Here is a 21355-nt window from a genome sequence, read left to right on the forward strand (position 1 = left end):
GACGATACAGATCAGGCCTAGCATTCAGTCTCATTTCTTGGGTCTCGTCTGTAGTAAGCGGGTTGAGTTCTGAGCAGCAGTCCATGTATGCGTATAGCGGAAAAACACGCAGAGACACGGCCAAGTTCTTTAGCAAAACTGGTTCAATACACAGACTTTTTATACCCTAGATCTATCTCACTTTAATGTCACGTGCAGAGTTTGCCCTCTAGCTGTAGCCTGCTGTCAGCAAAGATAAAGTTAGATTTAAGTTTACACGGAATGTAACACATGAAGCATGAATTAACGGAAAAGGATTTGGGTTTTGCTCAATTGGAATGGGAATTCATGGAATTCCGTGGCTGCGTTGGTAGGAAGCGTGGCAAGTCACCTTTCTTGCTGCCCCGGAGCACTGTATTTTGTAAAGAAAAGCACTCTTTACATTTCCACTTGTAGTGCAAAATATTTGAAGTAACTTCTTTCCTTGTAAAGAGTAAACCAGGCAATCTATTAAGACACTCAGTAACAACTTCTGAAAGACAACGACATTGTAATACTTGCTTTTTCCTTTGTTTGAATAAACCTTGTTCCTCTGTCAGCTCCGTTTCTGCCACCGGTCTGCACTCTTCAGCTCACTTTACCTGCATTGTCCTAGCATAGGACAGAAACTCAGGAAATTAGCTTCTCCAGGTAGACATCCTCCATTTAAAATTATATTGCTCATTAAATACTACATAGAAAACAAAGCACGTTGAAGGATAGTGATGAACACACCCTAAATGCCATTTTTATCTACTAGTGACCCTGCATGCGAGCGGTCTGTTTGATTTCAATCTAAGTACTAGACCATTTGAAGTGAAAAACCACAGTTAAGTAATTTACCAAAGGAATGACTTCACGCACCCCCTGCAAGCCCAAGGCTGTATCGCGAGGAGACAACCCCAAGCACAAACCACGAATTCTGCAAGGCTTCTTCCGTCCCGTTCGTACTTCATCCCGAAAGCCCCAGAGGTGAGCCCACCGCCACGGAACGCTGCGTGACACCGCGGGACGTCGGGAGCAGGGAGAGGCAGGGCACCGCACGGGTGAGAGCTGGCGCCGAGCACGCCCAGGGAGGACGGCCGCCGCCAGGTTCTCGCCGCGCTGGCAACGCCGCGGGCCTGACGGTGAGCGCGGGATGCGCAGGGCAGTCAGTGAATCCCCACATCCCCAAATCCCTGGCCGCGGACGTTCCCCATCCCTCCCGCCCAGCTGCGCGCTGGCTTTTCCCTACTGACTCTTCCGGGAGTGAGGCAAACACGACAGGGCGAGGAGGGAAAGAAAATTCAGAGAAGATATAAAAATCCCTTTCCTGTTTTTGTTTGAAATGTGAAACCTAATCAAATGGTCAGTATTTAAAAAATCATTCTGCTCTAGTTTATTGAAAACTAGTGTCGAGAAATAATTTTTAAATAACAGTAAAAACGTTCAGGAATATTAGGGGAAAATCATCGATATCATGGTAAATATTGACAAAAAATAAAATTAAGATGATTCCCAGTGTGTTTATTCTTTCCTTTACACAAAAAGGTACTTCCCTTTTTCTGAAAGGATTCACCAACAAATTCTCCCAAATAGGGTTCACATTATTTGCATATTGGGAAATGTGACACATAAAACATTTATTAAATGCTTTGTATGCAAATGTAAAGGAATTTAACATATATTCTTGTATTTATACATAGTTATTTATCACATTGCATATCCTAGAAATGAACAATTATGTTACCTGCAGGATTCTGCAGTCCTTTGTTATTCTGTATTATAAAATTCTATTGTTTTGCAGTAGAATGAATCTGGATATTGAAAGGCACAATTATCAAAATAGGAATAAAAAAGGAAGTAAATGAGAAAATATAAGAGATTGGTAGTGGGTTTTAATGTTGGAGAAAAAATATTTAAAATAATAGAAAATATAAAAGTTGTTTTGTATTCTACATACTTATGTCAAAAATAGCATTTATTCATCAAATACATATTTGACAATGAGTACAATGATGAATATTAAATTGCTTTTGTATTTCCCAGTGGAAACGCAGAGTGTCCCAGCACTTGCAAGATCCCTGTCACACACCACTGCGGGAAGCTTAGTCACCTGCCAAGACTAGCTGACTCGGGTGGAGCTCATCCCTCTTCCTCTGCTTTTTCCCTGCTTCAGTAAAATCTTGGGTTGCACCTACACATTCGTCAGCAAGAAATTCTTCTTTTTCTTTTTTTATAATGTCTTCTTTCAGTTTCTGAAATCTTCGCTTTTCCTCTTCATTAGGCCACTCATCTGACAAATCCAAACCGCACTGCAACACGTCACTTAAGTTTAGCTTTTCAACAGGTGGCATTTCTATTGGAATTAAAGGGAGATTACTGTAATCCTAGGTAGCAATTCAAGTAATTGCTTTTTCAGCAAAACACAGCGTTTGGATAGCGCTGGTCAATCAATCTAACAGAAGTGAGATTTGTTGGTCTATTTTTCTTTTAATACATACTTTATTCTCAAAGATTTTTCACAGGTTTAAAGCGATCTGTGTTCTGGAGGAAACCAACAGTCTATTGATGAACATGAGCAGCACAGAGGCTTCCTTTCGACTGATAACTTATATATCTCATAATTTGGTAAACTCTTTGCCCAGCTTTTTTCAATTCCACCATGCAGAAGCCGATTCAACTTACAATCATTTTTGTAAAGTGCTTAACACCTCTCATTACACCGAGCGTAAGAGCCACGCGTGCTCTGCACCCTGCAGAAACCACGTTCTCAGAGCAGTGTCCATGGTGGGTGTCACCAAAGGTCCCTCGCTGCCTTAGCCGTGGGCACGTGCGACCCACGGAGCCCGGCTCCGTGCCACCGCCGGAGCCCCTGCCTCCTTCAGGGCTGACCCAAGAGCCGTGCAACTAAATGGAGAGTCTACCACAGACGGCAGCAAGGTTTAAATATTGCTGTGCCAAATGTACTGTATAAACAACAGGGAATTCTGCAACAGAGTAGGACATGAAAGCAGAAAATCCCAGCTGTGTACTGGGATCTCTACTTTGAGGAAAAAAATAGAGAGGAAACTAAGACTCACATAATACATGTACATATAAGGATTGAGTTAAGGCTGTATATACCCTAACTTTTTCTCTCACTTCATTTTCCCGCAGCATTTATAGCCTGCCAATGTAGATTTGGGTATAAATAAGTATTACACGAACTGTGTATGACTGAATTAAAGATAGGGTTCTCTGCATGATGAATAGGAGTTAAAAATATGTTCCGTGTATCAGAGGAAGTAAAAAGGCAAAGCAAACAGATACAATAATCATTAACATACTACAAGTACCCAAATGCAATCTGTGAGTCAAAACAGGAAAGATCTTTCAATATAATAAACTTAAATATGTAACGTAATATCACGACGACAACCAAAGGACTGACGAAAGCTTTAGCACACCTTGCATTTCATCCCAACTGGCATCTCAGGTTCAACAAATTTAGCATTATCTCAGATTACACCTTCGTAGGTATTAATCTTCACACACAACTGAACTTACTCGGTGATCTTTCACATTTACATGACGATGATTAACTCTAGGATCTATCTACGCTGCCCTCCAAAGCGTGACTTTTCCTTACCGGTATCTGTGGTTTGTGCACATAAGCTGCCAGGGTACCCACAGAAGTGCCAGGCTCAGCGGTACCTGACCACCCCAGAATTCATCCACCTTTTCGGGTGCTGTGTACCCTAGATCTTCGCTGCCCCAACAGCAACCACAACCGCTAAATATATCGCAGCTCACCTGTGACTCTGGTGGTGAGAGCTCCTAAGGGACCCAGCGGTTTGTTCTATACAAACTATAGACTCAGGAGGTTCCCTGAATCCTAGAGAAGAAACACACTGGATTTCACCTCCCTCTTCTCCTCACATTTTAGAGAAAAAGCATTATTCCAAGGTACATTCTGTTATCCTCTCTGCATGAAGTATGTATATACTACTTCTTACACACTGCTCTCATCCAACATGAACAGATGGGCCATGTGGGAGGGAGCAAAAAACTCCTGCATATTACAGAAGGTTCCCAAACTTCATGTGCATGCCCACAGATTCTAAATATTAAGGCCCATGGGATTATTTTTCTCTAAACATACCACTACCTAAACTAACATTAAACATGATAACATAATTAAGTTACGATGCTGTCCCAGAGCATAATTTATAATTGTTTTGTCGTCCTTCTAATCTATTGTGTTTGAATTAAGCAGAATTGAGTGCGATCCCACGTTCTTATACAGACAAAAATCAGCAGATGCTTCTGATTTGCTATTTTGAAGAATACTAACCAAATCCTCAAAATGTTCAAGACTGTGCACCACCAAAGGGGAGTTAAAACCCAAAATAAATGACTAGAGTCTCTCAAGTATATTACGTGTTTATTCTGAAAGGAAGCATATAACAATGCATAAGGGAACTTGGAAAAACAGCTGCAATAGTCCACTCTACGATAGAAACAGCACACTGTTGTCAGACACTGCTCTGTTTTTTTCCAAACAAAGCTCTCACTTCACGTACTAACTTGAAGAGTGATCAGCTTTAATTAATTCTAAATTGCTACTGCCGAGTATAGAAGGTGATCTCTGAAAAAGAATACTGGTTCAGCTCACACAGATAGATAAAATAAGCCTATTTCGACAGTCTGCACGTCTTTAAAAGCCAAATCAAGAAAACCTCTCAGCTCCTGACCCTACCCCGTGTCAGGGGACGGTACGTAATGCCAGCTGTCCCGCAGATGAGTTCTGTGCAGGGGTTTTGCTCCTTTAGTCCAACATAAGAGAGACATGCATTTGTTACTACCCTAAATGTTTTACTTTAGGTAACAATTAAAAATGCTCACATGAGCTAATTTCCTAATCGTAAAGGGGAGAGTTCGTATCAGTAAGTACAGTAAGAATGTGTATTCTTCTGTGCAGAAGTTTTGCTTCAGTTTTGCACAATTTGCTTACTAAAACTCCACTTGAATGCCAGAGAAAGCTCAGTTTAATTGGACTGAAGCATGCCCGTGTGTTTCAACCATGATCAGGATTTGTTACCAAAACACTTTGAAAGTCTATAAAAAGTATAATTTTGAATATCCAAGAGCCACATTAGTTCTCATTGAAAATTACTGGTAAATGTTTGGCATTTTATTCCCACTCCCTAGTGTTTTTCCGATTTCGATTCTAAACGTTATTCTGCTGTTGATGGAAGTACCAGGTGAACACCTACACTTGGCATTAGGCCTACGTCCAGAAAAACAAACATTAGCCTCAACCACGTTAAGCACAAATGAAACCAGGAGCTTTTTTCCCTTCATTTTAGTACTCTTTGTAAACGAATGCACCAGTAAACATGACAGATTCTGCAGAAGGTACAGCAAAAAATAAGTTAAATGACTAGCGTATGTTCCTATATTAAAATGCTAGAATTTAACAGAAAAACCCCAAACACTTAATGAAGCTCACCTGCTTCCATGGGCCACTGATCACCTTCCTAGCAAGGCCATCTCTGATTTTTTTTCATAATGTTTAGCGACGGCCTGTTCTGATCCCTGTGGCATGGGCAATTTTGTGAAGCACAGGAATTTGGGGTTCGAGCTCTATCATTATGACTACATTAAAAATTAAACTAGGACTGGATTTCTTAAACAGTAAAATACATTTAAAAGAGCAATCTTGCATCTTAAAAGGCCTATTTTAATGTATCACTGGTTTCCTTCCTGGAAGACTCTCTCACGTTCTCCAGGTGACAAATTTAGACTAATTCTGATACGATGTGGCTTGAGGCAGGTATGAGGAACACTTTGTGCAGGCAGGTGCTGGGCTTGCCCACCTCTTCCAGTTAACTTTGTTCTTGACCTGCAATCGCTCTCATCTAGCATGACCCTTGCTTGAGGAGGTATTAAAATCAGCGTGCGGCTAACAAAACATGGTCTGAAACAAGCCTGGATTTAGATCTTCTGAGCAAACAGTTTAACTTGCCAGCCCGTGAGCTACTTCCCTGCTCTAATACGTCACATGAATCTGCCTGCAGATTGCATACAAAGCAGTTCTCTTGCAAGCATAAAAGCCAAGCTCAGGGGATAATACAGATGGTACCCGAGTCTAGAACTTCACTTGAGATCCTGATGACTTAAGATGTTAAGTAAGGAGATTTTTACATATTTTGCATGCTAAAATAGGTGTCCACTAATATGGCAAAAATTATGTACGTGTTAAGCACTAGTAATGCAGCTAAAACTTGTCTATATAGACAAATGCACCGCTTGCTCTCAAGTCATGCTAAATTGTGGTGAAATTTGAAGGTAAATAAAAGGTTGGTAATCAAGCAACACTACTGGGGTATAATTTGTCTCAAAACAAGAACTATAAACAAGGTCTTAAAACACAAAGACAATAATCACACGAAGTTCTGGAAAAGCGTGTGGTTCCCTTTAATGACATCACACATAGAATTGAGATGAATAAAAAAAAATTAGTCATTATCTTTACATCAGTATTTTGACTTCATTTTCAGTATCATGGTATTTTGAGCTGGTATTTTTATATTTCACCATACTGCTTAGCATTTTAAGTGGCTCACCCATACTCTGAATTTACTGCATTCCTTTTAATGGTATCACATTTTAACACCCCTAATTCCAGCCTGATACTAATGGTATCCACAGTAATTAGCCTTCATTACAGGAAAGCTTAAGTATGAGGAGAGTTCTTCCATGGGAACATGCCCAGTATTTCTATTATTAATGACTTCTGGAATCTATCGGACCATAAATAATGCAAATTATGTTGCATCTTTTCCTCTCTGCTGACAACTTCTTAATTTTACCCTCCTAATGTAAATTTATAACTGCAATACTGTGGAAACAAAGGAGAAAGAGTGATAAAGAGCAAATTGTGCTTGTCTTTGAAGAATGTGAGCTGAAACACAATATGAAAACACTGAAAACACTATCAGGCTTCTGGTATGCAGATGAACGATATCAAGCAGTTTGTAAAAATCAGGTACAGTGTACAGCGTATTTATAGTGCACTACATTTTTAAAAAGAAGTAGGTCTGTGCTTCAGTCTGTATACAAATTTGGTAATGATGTCCCCACCCTCCGTATAACACTTCCTCCATGTGTATTTTCATTTTGCTTTTGCCACGTGCCAAAAGCCGAGCAGACTGGCGACAGAGTCAGCAGAAAGCCCAGCCATGCCTCGCCACAGCAGAGCCCCTACCTGGAGACCAGGGGAAGATGGACAGTTGCCCCGCACGCGCTAGGGTGAGGCCATTATCCACCAGCCTTCGGCAGCCCCCAGCGCCGGCAACGGTCCTCTGTGCCCCACTGGAGCAGCACCGACTATTTCTGCTTTGCCCACCAGGCCTCTGACGGTGTCACTGGAGGCAATTCTATAAGCGTGACTTCTTGGGTTTGACACCCACGGGAGGCTGTCACCGATCTCCTTAGTGTTTGCAGCAGTCTCTGCACCTGAACCAGACCATGTCCTGAAATAGAAGCCCCACTAACCCATCTGTAATTTTATCGGCTCCACCTTTCTTCTGTAAGCCAGGTACTAGATTTCCATTTTTTCCACAGTCTTCTGCTAATTAAGTGTCCTCTTTCATTTTCCTAATATCTCCAATTGCCCTCTGTCCCCTGTAAGATGCCACCTACCTGCATGCTTATCCTCTCTGCTGTTATTCTGAAGTGCCTGGCATGCACACCAGCCATTTTTCATCTTAATCAAATGGCCCAACCTTCTGTTCGTGCTGCTTCTCCACTGATTCTAAAGACCAGCCCTGCTGAAGATTTTGCCTTCTGTTTCTCTAGCCGCATCACATGTAATTAAGACTTCCTCTCATACAAATACAACCTCTTCTGCTCCACCTAGGGGGCTCAGATTCACCATTTGATTTTTTATCACAACATTGAAGCATTTCTTTTTCTGCATTTATTCTAGACGGCAATATCCCTTTCAGATGCAAAGCTGGACAACACCCATTTGTGAAAGAGCCCACAAGGAAAGCATCCCTTGGCTCGCACCTTTTTCAAAACAATTTACAGTAAATACTTCGCCAACATACCTGAAGTGGCTGGGTCCATACACAGCAGTTTTCCACTCCCAGAATCCCGAAGAAAGCACAGGATGGATTTTAATCCCTTTTGTATGACATCTTTAGGTGGAAATTCAAGGGGACAGTGTCTCAGATTTAAGGCTGTCAGTGACGTTAAGTTTCCTGGGGGGGGAAAAAAAAATGTAATTTAGCAATCACAGAATCATAGAACAGCCCAGGTTGGAAGGGACCTGGAAAGATCATTGGGTCCAACCTTTCAACGTTTTGAAAGATGGGTGAGTTTTTAAATATATGTAGCAGTTGAGTCAAAGGGAATGACTGGTATTTTCTGTGTTTATGATTTCTATGATAACTACCATCATTACATATGCAGATACTATATACTACCTTAAATTATTTATTTGGCCAAGCCTAGTGATTTTTAGTTTGCTGGTTTTAGAGCTACAGATAACTGATACTTTTATATATGCATAGTATTCCTAATACTGTAATACCTTAGTTTATCACTGAATTCCTGACGGGCTGTACTTCCCTTCTCCAATCTCAGGCTATCCTGGACAGCCTAGACTGAGTTGCATTGAAACGTCTGCTTTCTCCTTGAAAGGAACTCCTCAGAACGAGAACGTTATCGATTCGCTACGCTTAACTAAGGTCACCTTCAGACTGAGAGTGGAAACCCCGAGTTTGCACGAGATGTATACAGAGCCAAACACACACATTTTATCGCTTCCAATACTTTGAATTCAAACTCAAACCTCCCATCTCCTCTGTCAAGCACTTCTGCCTTTCCCAGCAGGGGAACACATCTCCACCTGAGCCAGAGATGCAGCACGCAGCTGGCATGGATCTACCCCTGCATGACTTCAGCCGCTCCATAGTTTGATTTCCGGGGTGTTTCACCTGAATTTGTATAAAACAGACCCTGTCATTCTTGTTGTGATTGTTTGCATGCTTTTTCTTCTTTTAATTTTTTTTGCCTTTATATTGTCCTGTTGCTTAACAGCTTTGCAGTATTCTCATGGTTTTTAATTTGATTTTTTAAATTTGTAACTATTTAATTTCTCTCTCTAAGCAAATTGTTCTCCTCATTCAATATTACTCTTGACAAAATGAACTTTCCCACAACAGCTTAGCTAACAGTACAAGCCCCCAGCTGCTGTTCTTGTGCTTTTACTCATAAAGGAATCTGTGGTGTTGATAAATCCGTTTTTTACCCCATATTAATTTTTTCATACAAAAGGAAAGGAATTAGATATTTTAATTAAAGTTGTCCTTCTTTTCTTTCTAGTGCATTGTTCCAATTTTCTACTTCTGAAATGATATGTATTGCTTCTCACTCCCAGCCTCACCGTTAGCTACTCTTGCCCAAGGAAACAAAGGGCCGCCATCACTTGACGACAAACAAGAGACGGACATAAACCTTTGGCCTTCCAAGGGCTAACGAGTTCGTGCATCTCGCAGGCCTGCCGCAGCCTCCTGCTCATCTCAGAAGCAAAAGGCAGCATGGGTTACACATGTAACGGGAAGATGACAAGGGGGTGGGAGTCATCTGTCGTGGCCTGCCTACTGTCTGCGAAATGGGAACAGAGTGCAAAATATGCACAATCAGTTTCAGAAATCAGATTTGTGCTGATTATTTATATTTGTAAATATTTATAAATTCTGTTTCATAGAAGTAAAATAAAATTAGCAATTTTCCCTTCCTAACTTGATTTGCACAATTAAATAATACTTTCAGTCAGTTTTGATTCAAACAAAAGCACAACAGTTGAAATCTGTTAAATCTTTCAAAAAATAAATGTACTGAGTCTCTAAAAGAAAGGTGGTACCACATTTTGTCCAGATATTTATTTTAGATTGACATAGGCTTTATAATAACGTATTTAGGAAGTGCAGCATTGAAAACCACATAGACAATCCCAATCTAGTCAATCAGAATATATTTTTCATGTTGTATTACTGGAGTCACACATTAAATCGCCATTCACAGCTTGACCGTACAGACTAATCTGCCTCACTTTCTACAGGTTGACGGCTTAAAATTCTGCCTTACTCATTACAGTATAAAATGGTGTATTTGCTCTTTTAAAATATTTTCGTAAAACCTTACTTGCAGAAATGACAAACACATTACTAATAGCACAGCTATTTGATTTTAAATTACCAGTAATTAAAGCTGAAAGGAATGTTACAAAACAAATTTTACAATGTGATTAACAACTCCATTTGATGTTACTTCTCTAGAAATGTCAACTACAGCAATATTGACAAAGTAGACTTAAAAAGAAAAAATAAGAACCAGCACGAGAGCAGCTGAAGGCAACGAGCAGCTGAAGCAGGTACTAGGGTTCTCCAGGAAGCTGGGCAGCGCAACGGAGCTCTTCCAAGCGTGACGATGGGGACAGCCACGGGGTCCTTCTGGGTCCCTTCTCTTGGGAGAGAGACTTGAGACCCAAGAGCAAATGGATTCGTCACACCAAGGAGACAGGCAGTCTGTACAACCTGGGGCACGTAAAACTACACACAGCTGCACAGAGAATTTACTGCGATGTCCTATTTCTGCCTCGGAATACGGACTGTTCTCATCTCACTGAAATGGAGAACAAACGCACCTAAAACTTGCTTCTCTTCAACTACATTCCCATTTCTCATCGTTTATCTGTTTTTTTGATCAGCCACAGGGTAAGAACTGACTGGTAACTTCTCGGTAGTGTAAGAAAAGTTGAGTTTTGCCATCCCCACGCCAACAAAGTTACTTACTTGAGAGTTAAGGAAAATTCAGCTCAAATCTCAAAAAGCATTCAGAACTCTTTTTTCTCCCCACAGACCACAGCTAGAAGTAGAACTCTCAAATTTTAATCAGAACTTTGAAGTCTGCTAAAGTTGAACTCAAACTGAGAACCAATGAAAATCAGAACTGTCTGAATCATTACTCCGAAATTGCACTCAAATTGCAACTGAAGTGATTTAGAGAAACTGAATAGGAGTGGGACTGAAAAAATTATCTGTTGAAACCCCTGGGGAAACACTTAGATGAAAATTTAACTGCACCACATGTGTACCACATGCCGGTGGCAAGACAGACATGTTGTTGTTGTACGGGAAGTTCAGCGCGTGAGGGAGCGATGCGACATCAGCCTGGCAGCGTCTCGCGGACGGAGAAGAGTTCTGAGGGGAGAAAAGAGGAATTACCGGGTACCACAGATCAAGGGAAGTGCCCCCGGCAGGCAAACTGGCCGAGAACCCCCCAAAAGCGCAAAGGAAGAATTACGTGACTACCAACTAAAAATACAACAGACCAGCAGTGCTGGTAATTATGCTACAGAGTAACAAAAGGGCACAAAATTGAAACCCGGTGTTTATTGCACTGAGACTAAACATGCTGCTGTGCAATTACTGCTGTTGGGTTTGTGAAGAAATATATCCACAGAGCTCATAGACGACTGTCTCTCTGTCAAACAAGCAAGCACTCCCAATGCTCTAAACAATTCCATTGATTGCTGTCAATCCGGCATTGATGACAAGGAATGCTGAGGTTCGGAGGTTTAGCAAATTGACTGTATTCTAACAGTCTAAACCCAAAAGTTTGCTAAGTGAGCTACAATTACCAGAATGCCTTTTCATACAGTCGTGATTCACAAATTAGAAAATTACTTCAAATAATCAGAAGATATAAACGCAGAAAGGAAGAGCTACGTTATTAACAAAGAGAAATGGCTTTGAAAATGCACCTTGTAAAGAACTATTTGGGAATACAATTAGATTTAAAATAGTTTAGTGTAAGAAATTGAATCTATTTTTAAACAGAAATGATCAAAATGAATCACACGGATGACTTCAGTATTGGAAAAATGAAATCTCTTTTTTATCTTGCTGAAAACCGCTCAGGTTTGAACATGATTTGAATGTGGTGGGGGAGTTACACAGGACATGCAGCTCCAGCTCGTGCTGCGTGATGCAGCAGCATGCACTGACTTCACTTGCACGCCTGGGAGGAGGGCAAATTGGCACTCCACCTTTCAGCATCCTTTTCAAAATCATTCACTTAAATTTTAAACTGCAACACCTGCTGAGATTCTTCATGCTTTAGAATTGCTCCCAAATCATTCTAAAGAACACTTAGTTAGAGGCAGCAGTAAAATTACCTAGCTCCTATGCAATGCTTTACAGCAGAGGAAACTGAGGCGTGCGCAGTCCGGTGACTGACCCAAAGCCAGGTCACTCTCCAGCAGGCCACTGGCCGTCCTGGGAACAGAAGGCACCTTTCCCAAGTTCCCCACAACACTGCCCAACGAGCGTGCAGTACGCTGCAGTTTGAGATCATTTTTGAAACATGTTGGCTGGCAATGAATTTTTCATCTTTGATAATTAAATTCAGAATATATGATAATTCAACAAAAATCAGGTGAACCAGTATAAACGCTCTAGGAATAGCCACTGGTGAATAACAAAACTGTTTTGTTACCATTCAGACTTCTGCTCCCCTTCCAAAGATTTTTCATTCATTGAACAAGTAGCTTTTAACAAAAAAAAAAAAAAAAAAAAGTTCAATGAATGAAGGCACACATTGTAAATTCATTCCAGATCTAGGTGAAAAACACACCCAAGAATTGAAGACTAACAGCTGAGACAGAGTTATCATGGATCATCCTCCAAAATCATCTCAGTTTACATTACAAACTTTTTGTTTGGTATGGATGATACCAGCATCATAAAACTAGTAGTATTCTTACCAGGAAAAGAGAAGACAAAGACTCACAGCGCGACCACTGCAGGACAGTAACTCCAATTTCAGTTAGTGCCGATGCTGTCAGCGTTAGCTCCTACTCTGTTTCTTAATACAGGTGGTTATGATGGCAAGTGTACAGACAAGAGAGCAATAGGGAAGGGTAGGAGGAAGAGTGGGCTGGGAATTAGCTCATGAAACATGATTTTGTCAGAAAAAGCTGTCTTGTCAAAACATGAGTGTTTTGTAAAAATACAGTAGATTTTGACAACCCCTCACAATGTCACAGCACAGTTCCCAGGTTTTCTCCCAGCTTGCCAGGTGGACTGCTTGGTGACCTCCACAGGTCCCCGTGAGCGGAGAAGCCTGTGATGCAGGCTGCCAGGGAAGCGCAGGGGCCTTGGAAGACCTGATGAGCACAGCTCCAACGCAGCGAAACGAGAACCCTGTAGTAATCTGGATTAAGGCAATCCTTGCGTTACATCTGCCATCCCTAGCTAAGGTTCAAACCACCGTGCCAGTCCAAGTCTCACACTGTCCACTGTGTAAGGAGTCAAGTCTGAAGCTGCTCAGCTGCTGTGGGGCAGAGCGAGGCACGGTTCTGCACATCATCCGTGTATATGTATACACGTACACACACTATCTGTATATATTACACAGTGGCAACTGTGGAATGTGCGACGACTAGGTGGCAACGCCATGCACATACAGGCGCTGTCAAGGGAACAGATCATCCAAGGAAAGACATATGGTAGGACAGCATCGCCCCAGCGCAACAACTCTGCCAGCCTTATCCAGCATCCTCGCGACTGTTACAAATACTGGAGGGGATGTGCACAAGCGATTAAGGCAAACGATGCTGTAAGTCCCGCTAGCAGAGCTGGCAGAGCGGACCAGCCTGGCTTGGGCCACCCCTGCTCCGTCAGGGTATCACCGCACCACTCGCTAATGAGCGCACACACGACTTTTGGAAGCCTGGCTGCAGCCAGCCTCTGCAAATACCTCCAGCCATCTGTCTTCACTGCACTGCTGCCCAACAAAACCTGCCCTGAAAAGCCTGCAGTGCTCTCTTCCAATTGCCGTGGCTCGAACAAAACCTCCAACACAGCAGGAATGCTGGCATCCCCTTTTTATGTACCTATCATCCACAGAGCCAGGAGAAATGGATAAATGTCACATATGGTAGGAAATCCGTCATCTCAATACCAATTGGGAAACCTGTAACAATCGAAGCATTACAGTAGAAGAGAGTCCTGATCTAGGATCTGTCCAGAAAACAGCATTGCACGAAACAAGTTTTACTGCAGAAAGGCCAGCACACCAGCAGCCCATTCTGCTTGGAGAGACACAAAGACGTTTAAATCAGCAAATTATTTTTCTTTGATTCAGTCACTATTCAGCTCAGGGCAGAAAGAGCAGAGTTATTCCAGGAACAGGCTGCCTCATGTGAAGCAGGAATGGAACAACTGACGTCCTCTGTCCATCCCCTGCCTGGGCTACCAGTCATTCCTCTCCAGCAGCCGGATGGGCAACAGCAGGACTGCAGAGGTCACCAAGTCCAGCTCCAGTTTGAGGCCACTTCCCTGCGCCCTCCTATGCTTTGATCCCTCATTCAAAGCTCTCCTTCAAATAATTCTTCTAGGAGATACAACTCCACAGGAATAAGCCCAGCTTCAGGATGCAACCAAAAGCTAACTAGTGCAGCAGACTCAATAGCACATGTGAACTGTGTCTGAGTAAACGGCACCTGAGCTGCAGCCATCAGCTGTAGTTTTCTTCCCTACGCACGTATGAACCCACCATCAGGTCAGCCAGCGCAGAGCACACCCACACCCTTCCCTCCCGCATGCTGGTTGCGAATGATTTGAGCACTGAGCTGGGAAAGGCCAGAGGGGATTCTGGCCTGACCTGGGCGATAAGCTGGCCTCAAGCCCTGGGGCAGCAGGGCCCTGGAGAGCTCAAGAGTGCCGGGTCTGTGTGGCAGACCCCGGCGCTGGAAGCCTCAAAAAGGGACCGGCCCAGACTGCTCCAGAATAACTGCTAGGTGGAGAGCCAGACGGTCAGTATTGCATCAGCAAGATTTTCTGCCCAAATCATCTGAGCCAAGGTACGGGGCTAGAACGGCTGTGATGTAAGGGCATTTGCTGCTGTGCCTGGTTGCTTTCTTAATGCATTGCCCAAGGAGCAGGACGGAGCACGCTTGCACAGCATTAAGTGTGAATAGCAAAGCTTTGTTAAAATAACAGAAAACTTAATAGTGCTTGGAAACACTCTTGGGCCTTAGAGTATGACTGCATCACTAAACGGTCAGCTCGGTCCTCGAGATGCACGTCTGCCTGCACCAGTCAGGCCTTCCAGGCAATTGCTGCGCCTGGGCTGGAAACAAGGGTGCCCCAGATCCACTGCAGGGGAGTTCTGCACGCTGCTGCACCCCATCTGCGACCAAAACAGTGTAACTGTATGTGAAAAGGTCGGGTTTTGCCAGCTGGCCTCAGTACTAGGGGACGTCGCTGGATACCTTTTATTTACTAGCAGAGAGGTTGTGTGGGGGAGGGAGACAGGTGAGATACTTCATGTAGAGAGTACTGGAAAGTGAAAATGAATAAAATGGAGTCAAACGACGCACAGGAGCCAGCATGGTCTATCATAAGCAGCTGCAAAAATGTACGCCAAAGCGCAGTCTGAACATCAGGTACGTAAGCAGAAGGAAGGTAGGCCTAAGTGCAATATTCTATTCTAGATGCGTGGCCATTTCAGGTCAAGCCGGTTTTGGTGGCATGAGCCCAGACTCCCGTGTAGCTCTGGAGGTTAGGCTCCCAGCTCCACGGCAAGGAGCCCCACAGCTCAGACAACATCAAACAGCGATAAAGTGGAGGGTGTCCCTGCCCACAGCAGGGGGGTCGGAACTAGATGATCTTTAAGGTCCCTTCCAACCCAAACCATTCTATGATAAAGAACCCCAACATGCGTGCTGTGAGGACTCTGAGAGCCCAAGGAGTCCCGACTGGACCATCCCAGGAATCCACGCAACCTGTTCTGTTTTTCTTAGGAACATTTGACTTGGAAATACTTGTTATTCCAAAGTAGTAACTGCTAATGCAAAAAGAGTCACTAAAATGAAGGTACAAACTGTAAAGACATCCTTCGGTGTAAGAAACAGCTGCAGAAGTTCTAATCACGTTTAGTTATATATGTCTTACTACACAGATGCCTGAGCTATCTGACATCCAAGACATGTTTTTATGTCAGACTTAGAGAAACAATATTGAACATTTCTGACCAGAACACTACAGACATTTTAATAAAATTTCCCCTTCTCATCAATGAAGGCAATCATTATAAATTACATAAGTAATTTTTCCCCCCTCTCATAGCACATATTTGTGGTAAATTAAAACCATTCCTTAGATATCAAAGTATTTTAAAGTCTAACCACAGAATTAAACACTAAAAGCCAAAAAATATCTATGACATCTTCAAAAAAGGAGCACTTACCAAGCTCTGTGGGTAGCTCCTTTATAGGATTCCTTTCTAAAAGCAGAGTTTTCAATTGCCTTTTCAATAAAACAGAAAATAGTAACAACTGTAAGAACAAATTTCATTTAATTAAATAGAACCATAAGAATATTTTTCCTCCTTAACTTTTTTCTTGCTTTTGTTTCCTACTACAGAAGGGACTCCACAAGGCAAATCCACACTTCTCCATCACTAACATCAGTGCTGGAAACTAACACCCCCGAAGCTTTCTGGTATGACAACCTGAAGTTTGCATTTATGCCCATTTATTATATACTACTTCAATATTTAGTGTTTGATCTTTCTTTGCAAAGTCTGCTCATCACTTTAAAGTCTGATACTGACTGTTCCAATTATAAACACATCATTTTCAGTTGTTTATAATTTTGCTGAGCTTCAACGGTTTGACTTGAGTGTGTTCCTCAGGCTAAATTTGAGCTAAAACTGCTCAGCCACTTTTGATAATGAGATTAGAAAGAAATATGCCCTATTTCTATTTAATTTTGTCAACTCTTTTTTTTAAGAGCTCTAGTGTTCCTATTCTTGGAAGCAGCCTAGAAGCTTGGCATGGGTCACATTACAACATTTATGACATTTATGACACATATAATTTTTTTAGGTATCTGAAAATCTGTTAACATTTAGACAAATCCTAAGCTTCTGAAAAAATGTCAGTATGCCCATGCACAGAAAACAATTAGTGCCGTTCAGCAAGTAAAATGCCTGGAGTTGCTGTGTACACTGCTGTTTGAAGCATCTCTGATGGGAACCTCTGGGCTACGGCGCATTAGGGATACAGGGACACTTCGTTCAAATGCAGGGATTTTGCCTCTTTTTTCTCCTTGCAGCACACAGCTGCTGACCCCCCAGGCAGCTATTCTGAAACCATACTTTACCCATTTCCTAATTTTTGACTGCTTCATTTTGCCATTTTAATAGAATTCTTTTAAATAGCTTTTAATATCCAGCAACATATCAGGTCAAATGATATTCTATGGACAAGGTGCTGTCCATACCATTAACGAAAAATCATCCTAACAGAAAAGTTAATGGGTTTTTATTTACTAGTGCTGCAATTTGACTTGTTTACTGTTAAAATTCAATCAAACAAACAAAGAAGAAAGCTTGGTAGTTTCTGTCATAATATTTCTTTACCTCTAGGAAAGAAAACCAAACCAAATGTTCTGGCAGCTGCTCAACACTGGATTAACATTTGTGGCAATATTTTAAGATATTTCAATTCAGTCAAAAAAATGAAAGCACCATGTTTGCATTCTTGAAGCGGAGTACTGAACTCCGTTCAAAGCAAAAAGCTAAGTGAAAGCGACAGGCGAGTCCAGACTCTGAAACCCAAATTCCCCCGCAGTTTGAGGCACTGGGGTACGCCAGGGCGATGCCGCTGCGTCAGAACCCTTCGGTGTTTGTGGCCCCGTGCATGGAGAGCCGGGCCCTGTGCCATGGCAAATGCTCCTTCTTGGCAGCTCTTGCCTGAACGGAACCTCTGTGACAACGGGGAACACGCCCTTTGGTGATATCTGCCCGGCCGTACATCCAGATCTCGCAGAGATTTCTAGAGAGAAGAGTGGTAGAGTGGTACTTTCCCTCCCTGCATCAGGAGCTAGACACCATTTCCACAACTGAGATGATGTTTCTGTTTGACCTGGAGATACTCTAAAAAGAGTATCTATTAAAATCAGTGAAAAGATTCATGAACAACTTGAATGGTCAATCAATCGGGCCCCAGACTAGCACAAGATTTCAATGAGTCTCTGCTGTTGATGAAAACTACATTTTTGGCTGCTCCTAGAAAAGGGTACCCAGAGAATTTCCAAACACCTTAAAATACAGCTTATGCTCCAGCGTGTAATAAGGGTAAAATGCAACTAAGTTATTCAGTGATTATTTGTGATGGGTGTTTTCTAAAAGCTGAGCTGCTGTTTGAAGTCAGTGGAAAAATACAAACAAGATAAAGCATAATACATGTAGGGACTAATGACCGACATTATTTTTGAGGAAGATGCACACAATGTCTTACTCTCAAAGGATTTCAACCACTTATACAATGATTATCATATAATTTACAACCATATTAAACCACTATCAGTCCTGTCCAATTTTAAAATAATGTACAAAAGCTGTCTATAAAAGATTTGTAAACATCATTAAACTTGACATTTTTCAGCTATTTTTAGAGGCATAACCTTACTGTATTTTTCTAATCAAAACTTGAATACATAATGATTCACAAACAAGTGATCTTAAAATACCTTTAAGCACCTTGTTTCAATCACAAGATGCCATGACATTTTTTATTTTTTTTCCTTTGGAAAATTCTGTAGCATATACTGTTCAAGAGTTGTCCTCTTTTCCTCCTTACCTCTTCACAGAAAGGCTTCTTTTAGAACCACAACTCCAAGCAAACTGTCCCATGTTGGGGTTTTTTTCCCTTCCAGTAAGAAAACAATTTCTTTGTCCCTGTTAATTACCACATATTGTGATCTGTGGTCTTCCACTTCCAGAGTGAATATCCAAGGACATTAAAAAAAATGGCCAGAAGTTAGTTTTGGTGATCACAGTACTTCTCAGGGTCACAGCAACATGGTGTGCTTTCTTCCTTGCACGCTCCATCCGAATCAGTGACAACCAATTAATCCTTCCAACAGTTAATTCCATGTCAGACAACCATCAAAACCAGACTGATGGGTAACACTCTTTGATTAAACTATCCTACATTGTCACTTAGGGGTGACACAAGGTTTGTAACTCTGTGGGTCCCCGTTTCACCTCACCTACAACACTGTAAAAATAGTCAACTACAGTCAATAAAATGAAAATGGTGCAAACTTATGTGAAGACTAACAGGTCTTACATTTCTAAAGTTAAAAGAGTTTAGAAGTTTGCTATGTAATATTAATTGGACCTTTCAGCTCATGTGAGTTTTAGTAAACAAAATTAAGCCTATTTACCACTCTCCTGCCCTGAGGTCAACGTCAAACAAAAGCATATAAAAGTCTGACTGTTAAAATGAAATTACAGTAAGGCAAATAGAAGACAAATACAATTGTTATTAAATTATCTGTATGACCAATGATCTTACCTGTGGTAACCGATTCCAGGGGGAAGAGCTTTAATCTTGTTATACCGGAGATCCAGCCAAACAAGATGTGGCAGCTTTTGAAATAAATCTTCAGGAATCATTGATATGACATTTCCTTCCAGATGAAAGTACTAAGAGAGAGAAACATAAACATGTTTTAAATCCAGAAAGATAGGGGCATGCAAAACGTCGAATGTGAAAAGTGCTGTACATTTTTGTGGAAAGAACACTGTTAAAGGGGATTAAAGGATACACAACTCTGTAAATTACACACTGAAGCAATTTATTTAAGGACTTGTTCTTGGAAAAAACAACCCAGGGATTAAAGATCATAGCTAAGAACCTGCAGCTTTTCCACTTATCTGACAAAGCAACTAGCCCTTAACTGCTCTGAGCTACACTTAAGCCAAGGGTATCAGAACTACCTGTAACAATTTACCTTTATGTTGGGCAGTCTATATATTTCCTCAGTAAGATGCTTAATATTTTTTCTGCTGACATCAAGAGCACTTGAAGATGACAACAGACACTCTTCAACAGCTGTCTTGATCTCTTTTGATGAATTAGAACCAGTCAAATTTCTCTTTTTGAGATGTTCTTCTCCAAAATTATCGCCGCTGCTGTTAAACTCTTTAGAATAGCTGTCATCCATTTGTCAGCAAGCCTGGAATACCGACTCAGTAATTCAAACTGATCAGCTGAAGGCAAGTCATGAGCTGAGAAAAACAACAATGTATTTTGGAAAGAGAACGTACACAAAGCACGTTTCGGTTTTACATTCTTAATTTGCAGATTATCCCCAGTGCTATGTATTCCTTGTACAATATTGCATTTGTACAATACAAACCACACAAATTGTTATTTGTATAGATACACTTATAATAATGATACAATTTATCATTATACATATTTGAAGGAACAGTAAATAATTGGCCTTTGCATCTATGCGTCCCCCATACTGCATCACATGTAGGCTTGGCAGAAACACTGACATACACACATACATTAAATAATCTCCCTTCAGACAGCGTGCTGTCCAGCCAAGTCTCCTGGCTGCCCTCTGGGACTGGTCTCACACCTCCCGCTCCCCTTTCTACAAGCCCTTAGAGGGGCACTGGCACTGTATCGCCATACCTGGGAGGTATGGGGCGCTGGGCGGCCTTGGGGCCTTTCCCAGCTCAGTTTGAAGGACGCGGGTACCCCAAAGGCCGCTGCTGCATTGCCCGTGGGGAGCACGGGCCCCAGGCACCGCGGCCCGCCCAGCCCTCCTCTGCCCAGCGCAGAGCGGCTGCAGGTGCCTGGGGTGGGGGAAGGACAGGGCCCTGTGCTCCAGCAAGCTGCGGACCCGCAGCTCCTCACCCCGAACCCCCCAGGCTCCCGGGGAGTCTCCCAGGCCTCACGACCTAAGAGGGCAGCTCTATCCATGGTACAAAACAACGCGAAGAGAAAACCCATTCTTTGTTGCAGTCCTTCCAGTTTGTACTGATGCTAGCGGGTGCCAGGGCCCTGATCGGGTGCTTGGCTGCACTCCTTTTTACCTCCAGGCCCGGGCTCGGCCTGCCCGACACGCACCGCTCCGCTGAACCTCGCTCGAGGCCTCCCTCAGCGTCGGGGCTCCAGACGCGAGTGGCCGCGGGCCCGCGCCCCGAGGGTGCCCCGGCGGCAGTGGCACCCGCCCTGGCTGCGGCTCCTGCCCTGGCTGTGGCGGCCCTGCCGAGGCCGCTGCTCCAGGTGAGGGCGGCCGCCGCCGTGCCTGCGGGTTCTCCACGTCCCCGTGATGCCCCGCTGCGGGCACCGCATCGCACCGCACGCAGGCGCGGCCCCGGCCCCCCTCACGACCCGCCCAGGCCGGCTCCGCACCGCCGCCCGCCCGCCCGCAGGAAGGCCGCGATCGGCAGTTGGAGGCGCCGCTCGGCCACCGCCTCGCCG

The 21355-nt window shown here is 42.8% G+C and overlaps 1 protein-coding gene across 1 annotated transcript; it reads right to left on the bottom strand.

The window, feature by feature from the left end:
* Window positions 1–1975: 1975 nt before the first annotated feature.
* On the bottom strand, window positions 1976–21188 carry LRRC27 (leucine rich repeat containing 27). The gene is made up of 6 exons (XM_054832298.1): window positions 20965–21188; window positions 19866–20142; window positions 19427–19557; window positions 16309–16367; window positions 8097–8249; window positions 1976–2356 (listed from the first exon to the last, which is right to left on the bottom strand). Exons 2-6 carry the CDS (start codon window positions 20076–20078, stop codon window positions 2106–2108), a joined length of 807 nt encoding a protein of 268 aa, XP_054688273.1. The 5' UTR covers window positions 20079–20142; window positions 20965–21188; the 3' UTR covers window positions 1976–2105.
* Window positions 21189–21355: the final 167 nt, after the last annotated feature.

This window comes from Grus americana, chromosome 7 (assembly GCF_028858705.1).
Source record: "Grus americana isolate bGruAme1 chromosome 7, bGruAme1.mat, whole genome shotgun sequence".
Taxonomy (NCBI): domain Eukaryota; kingdom Metazoa; phylum Chordata; class Aves; order Gruiformes; family Gruidae; genus Grus; species Grus americana.

Coding starts and splice junctions, on each gene's coding strand:
- LRRC27 (XM_054832298.1), bottom strand. CDS start 20,078: ATGGATGACAGCTATTCTAAAGAGTTTAACAGCAGCGGCGATAATTTT. Junction 16,368..19,426: donor CCTGGAATCGGTTACCACAG/GTAAGATCATTG, acceptor TTTATTGAAAAG/GCAATTGAAAACTCTGCTTT. Junction 2,357..8,096: donor TATGGACCCAGCCACTTCAG/GTATGTTGGCGA, acceptor TAATTCCAATAG/AAATGCCACCTGTTGAAAAG.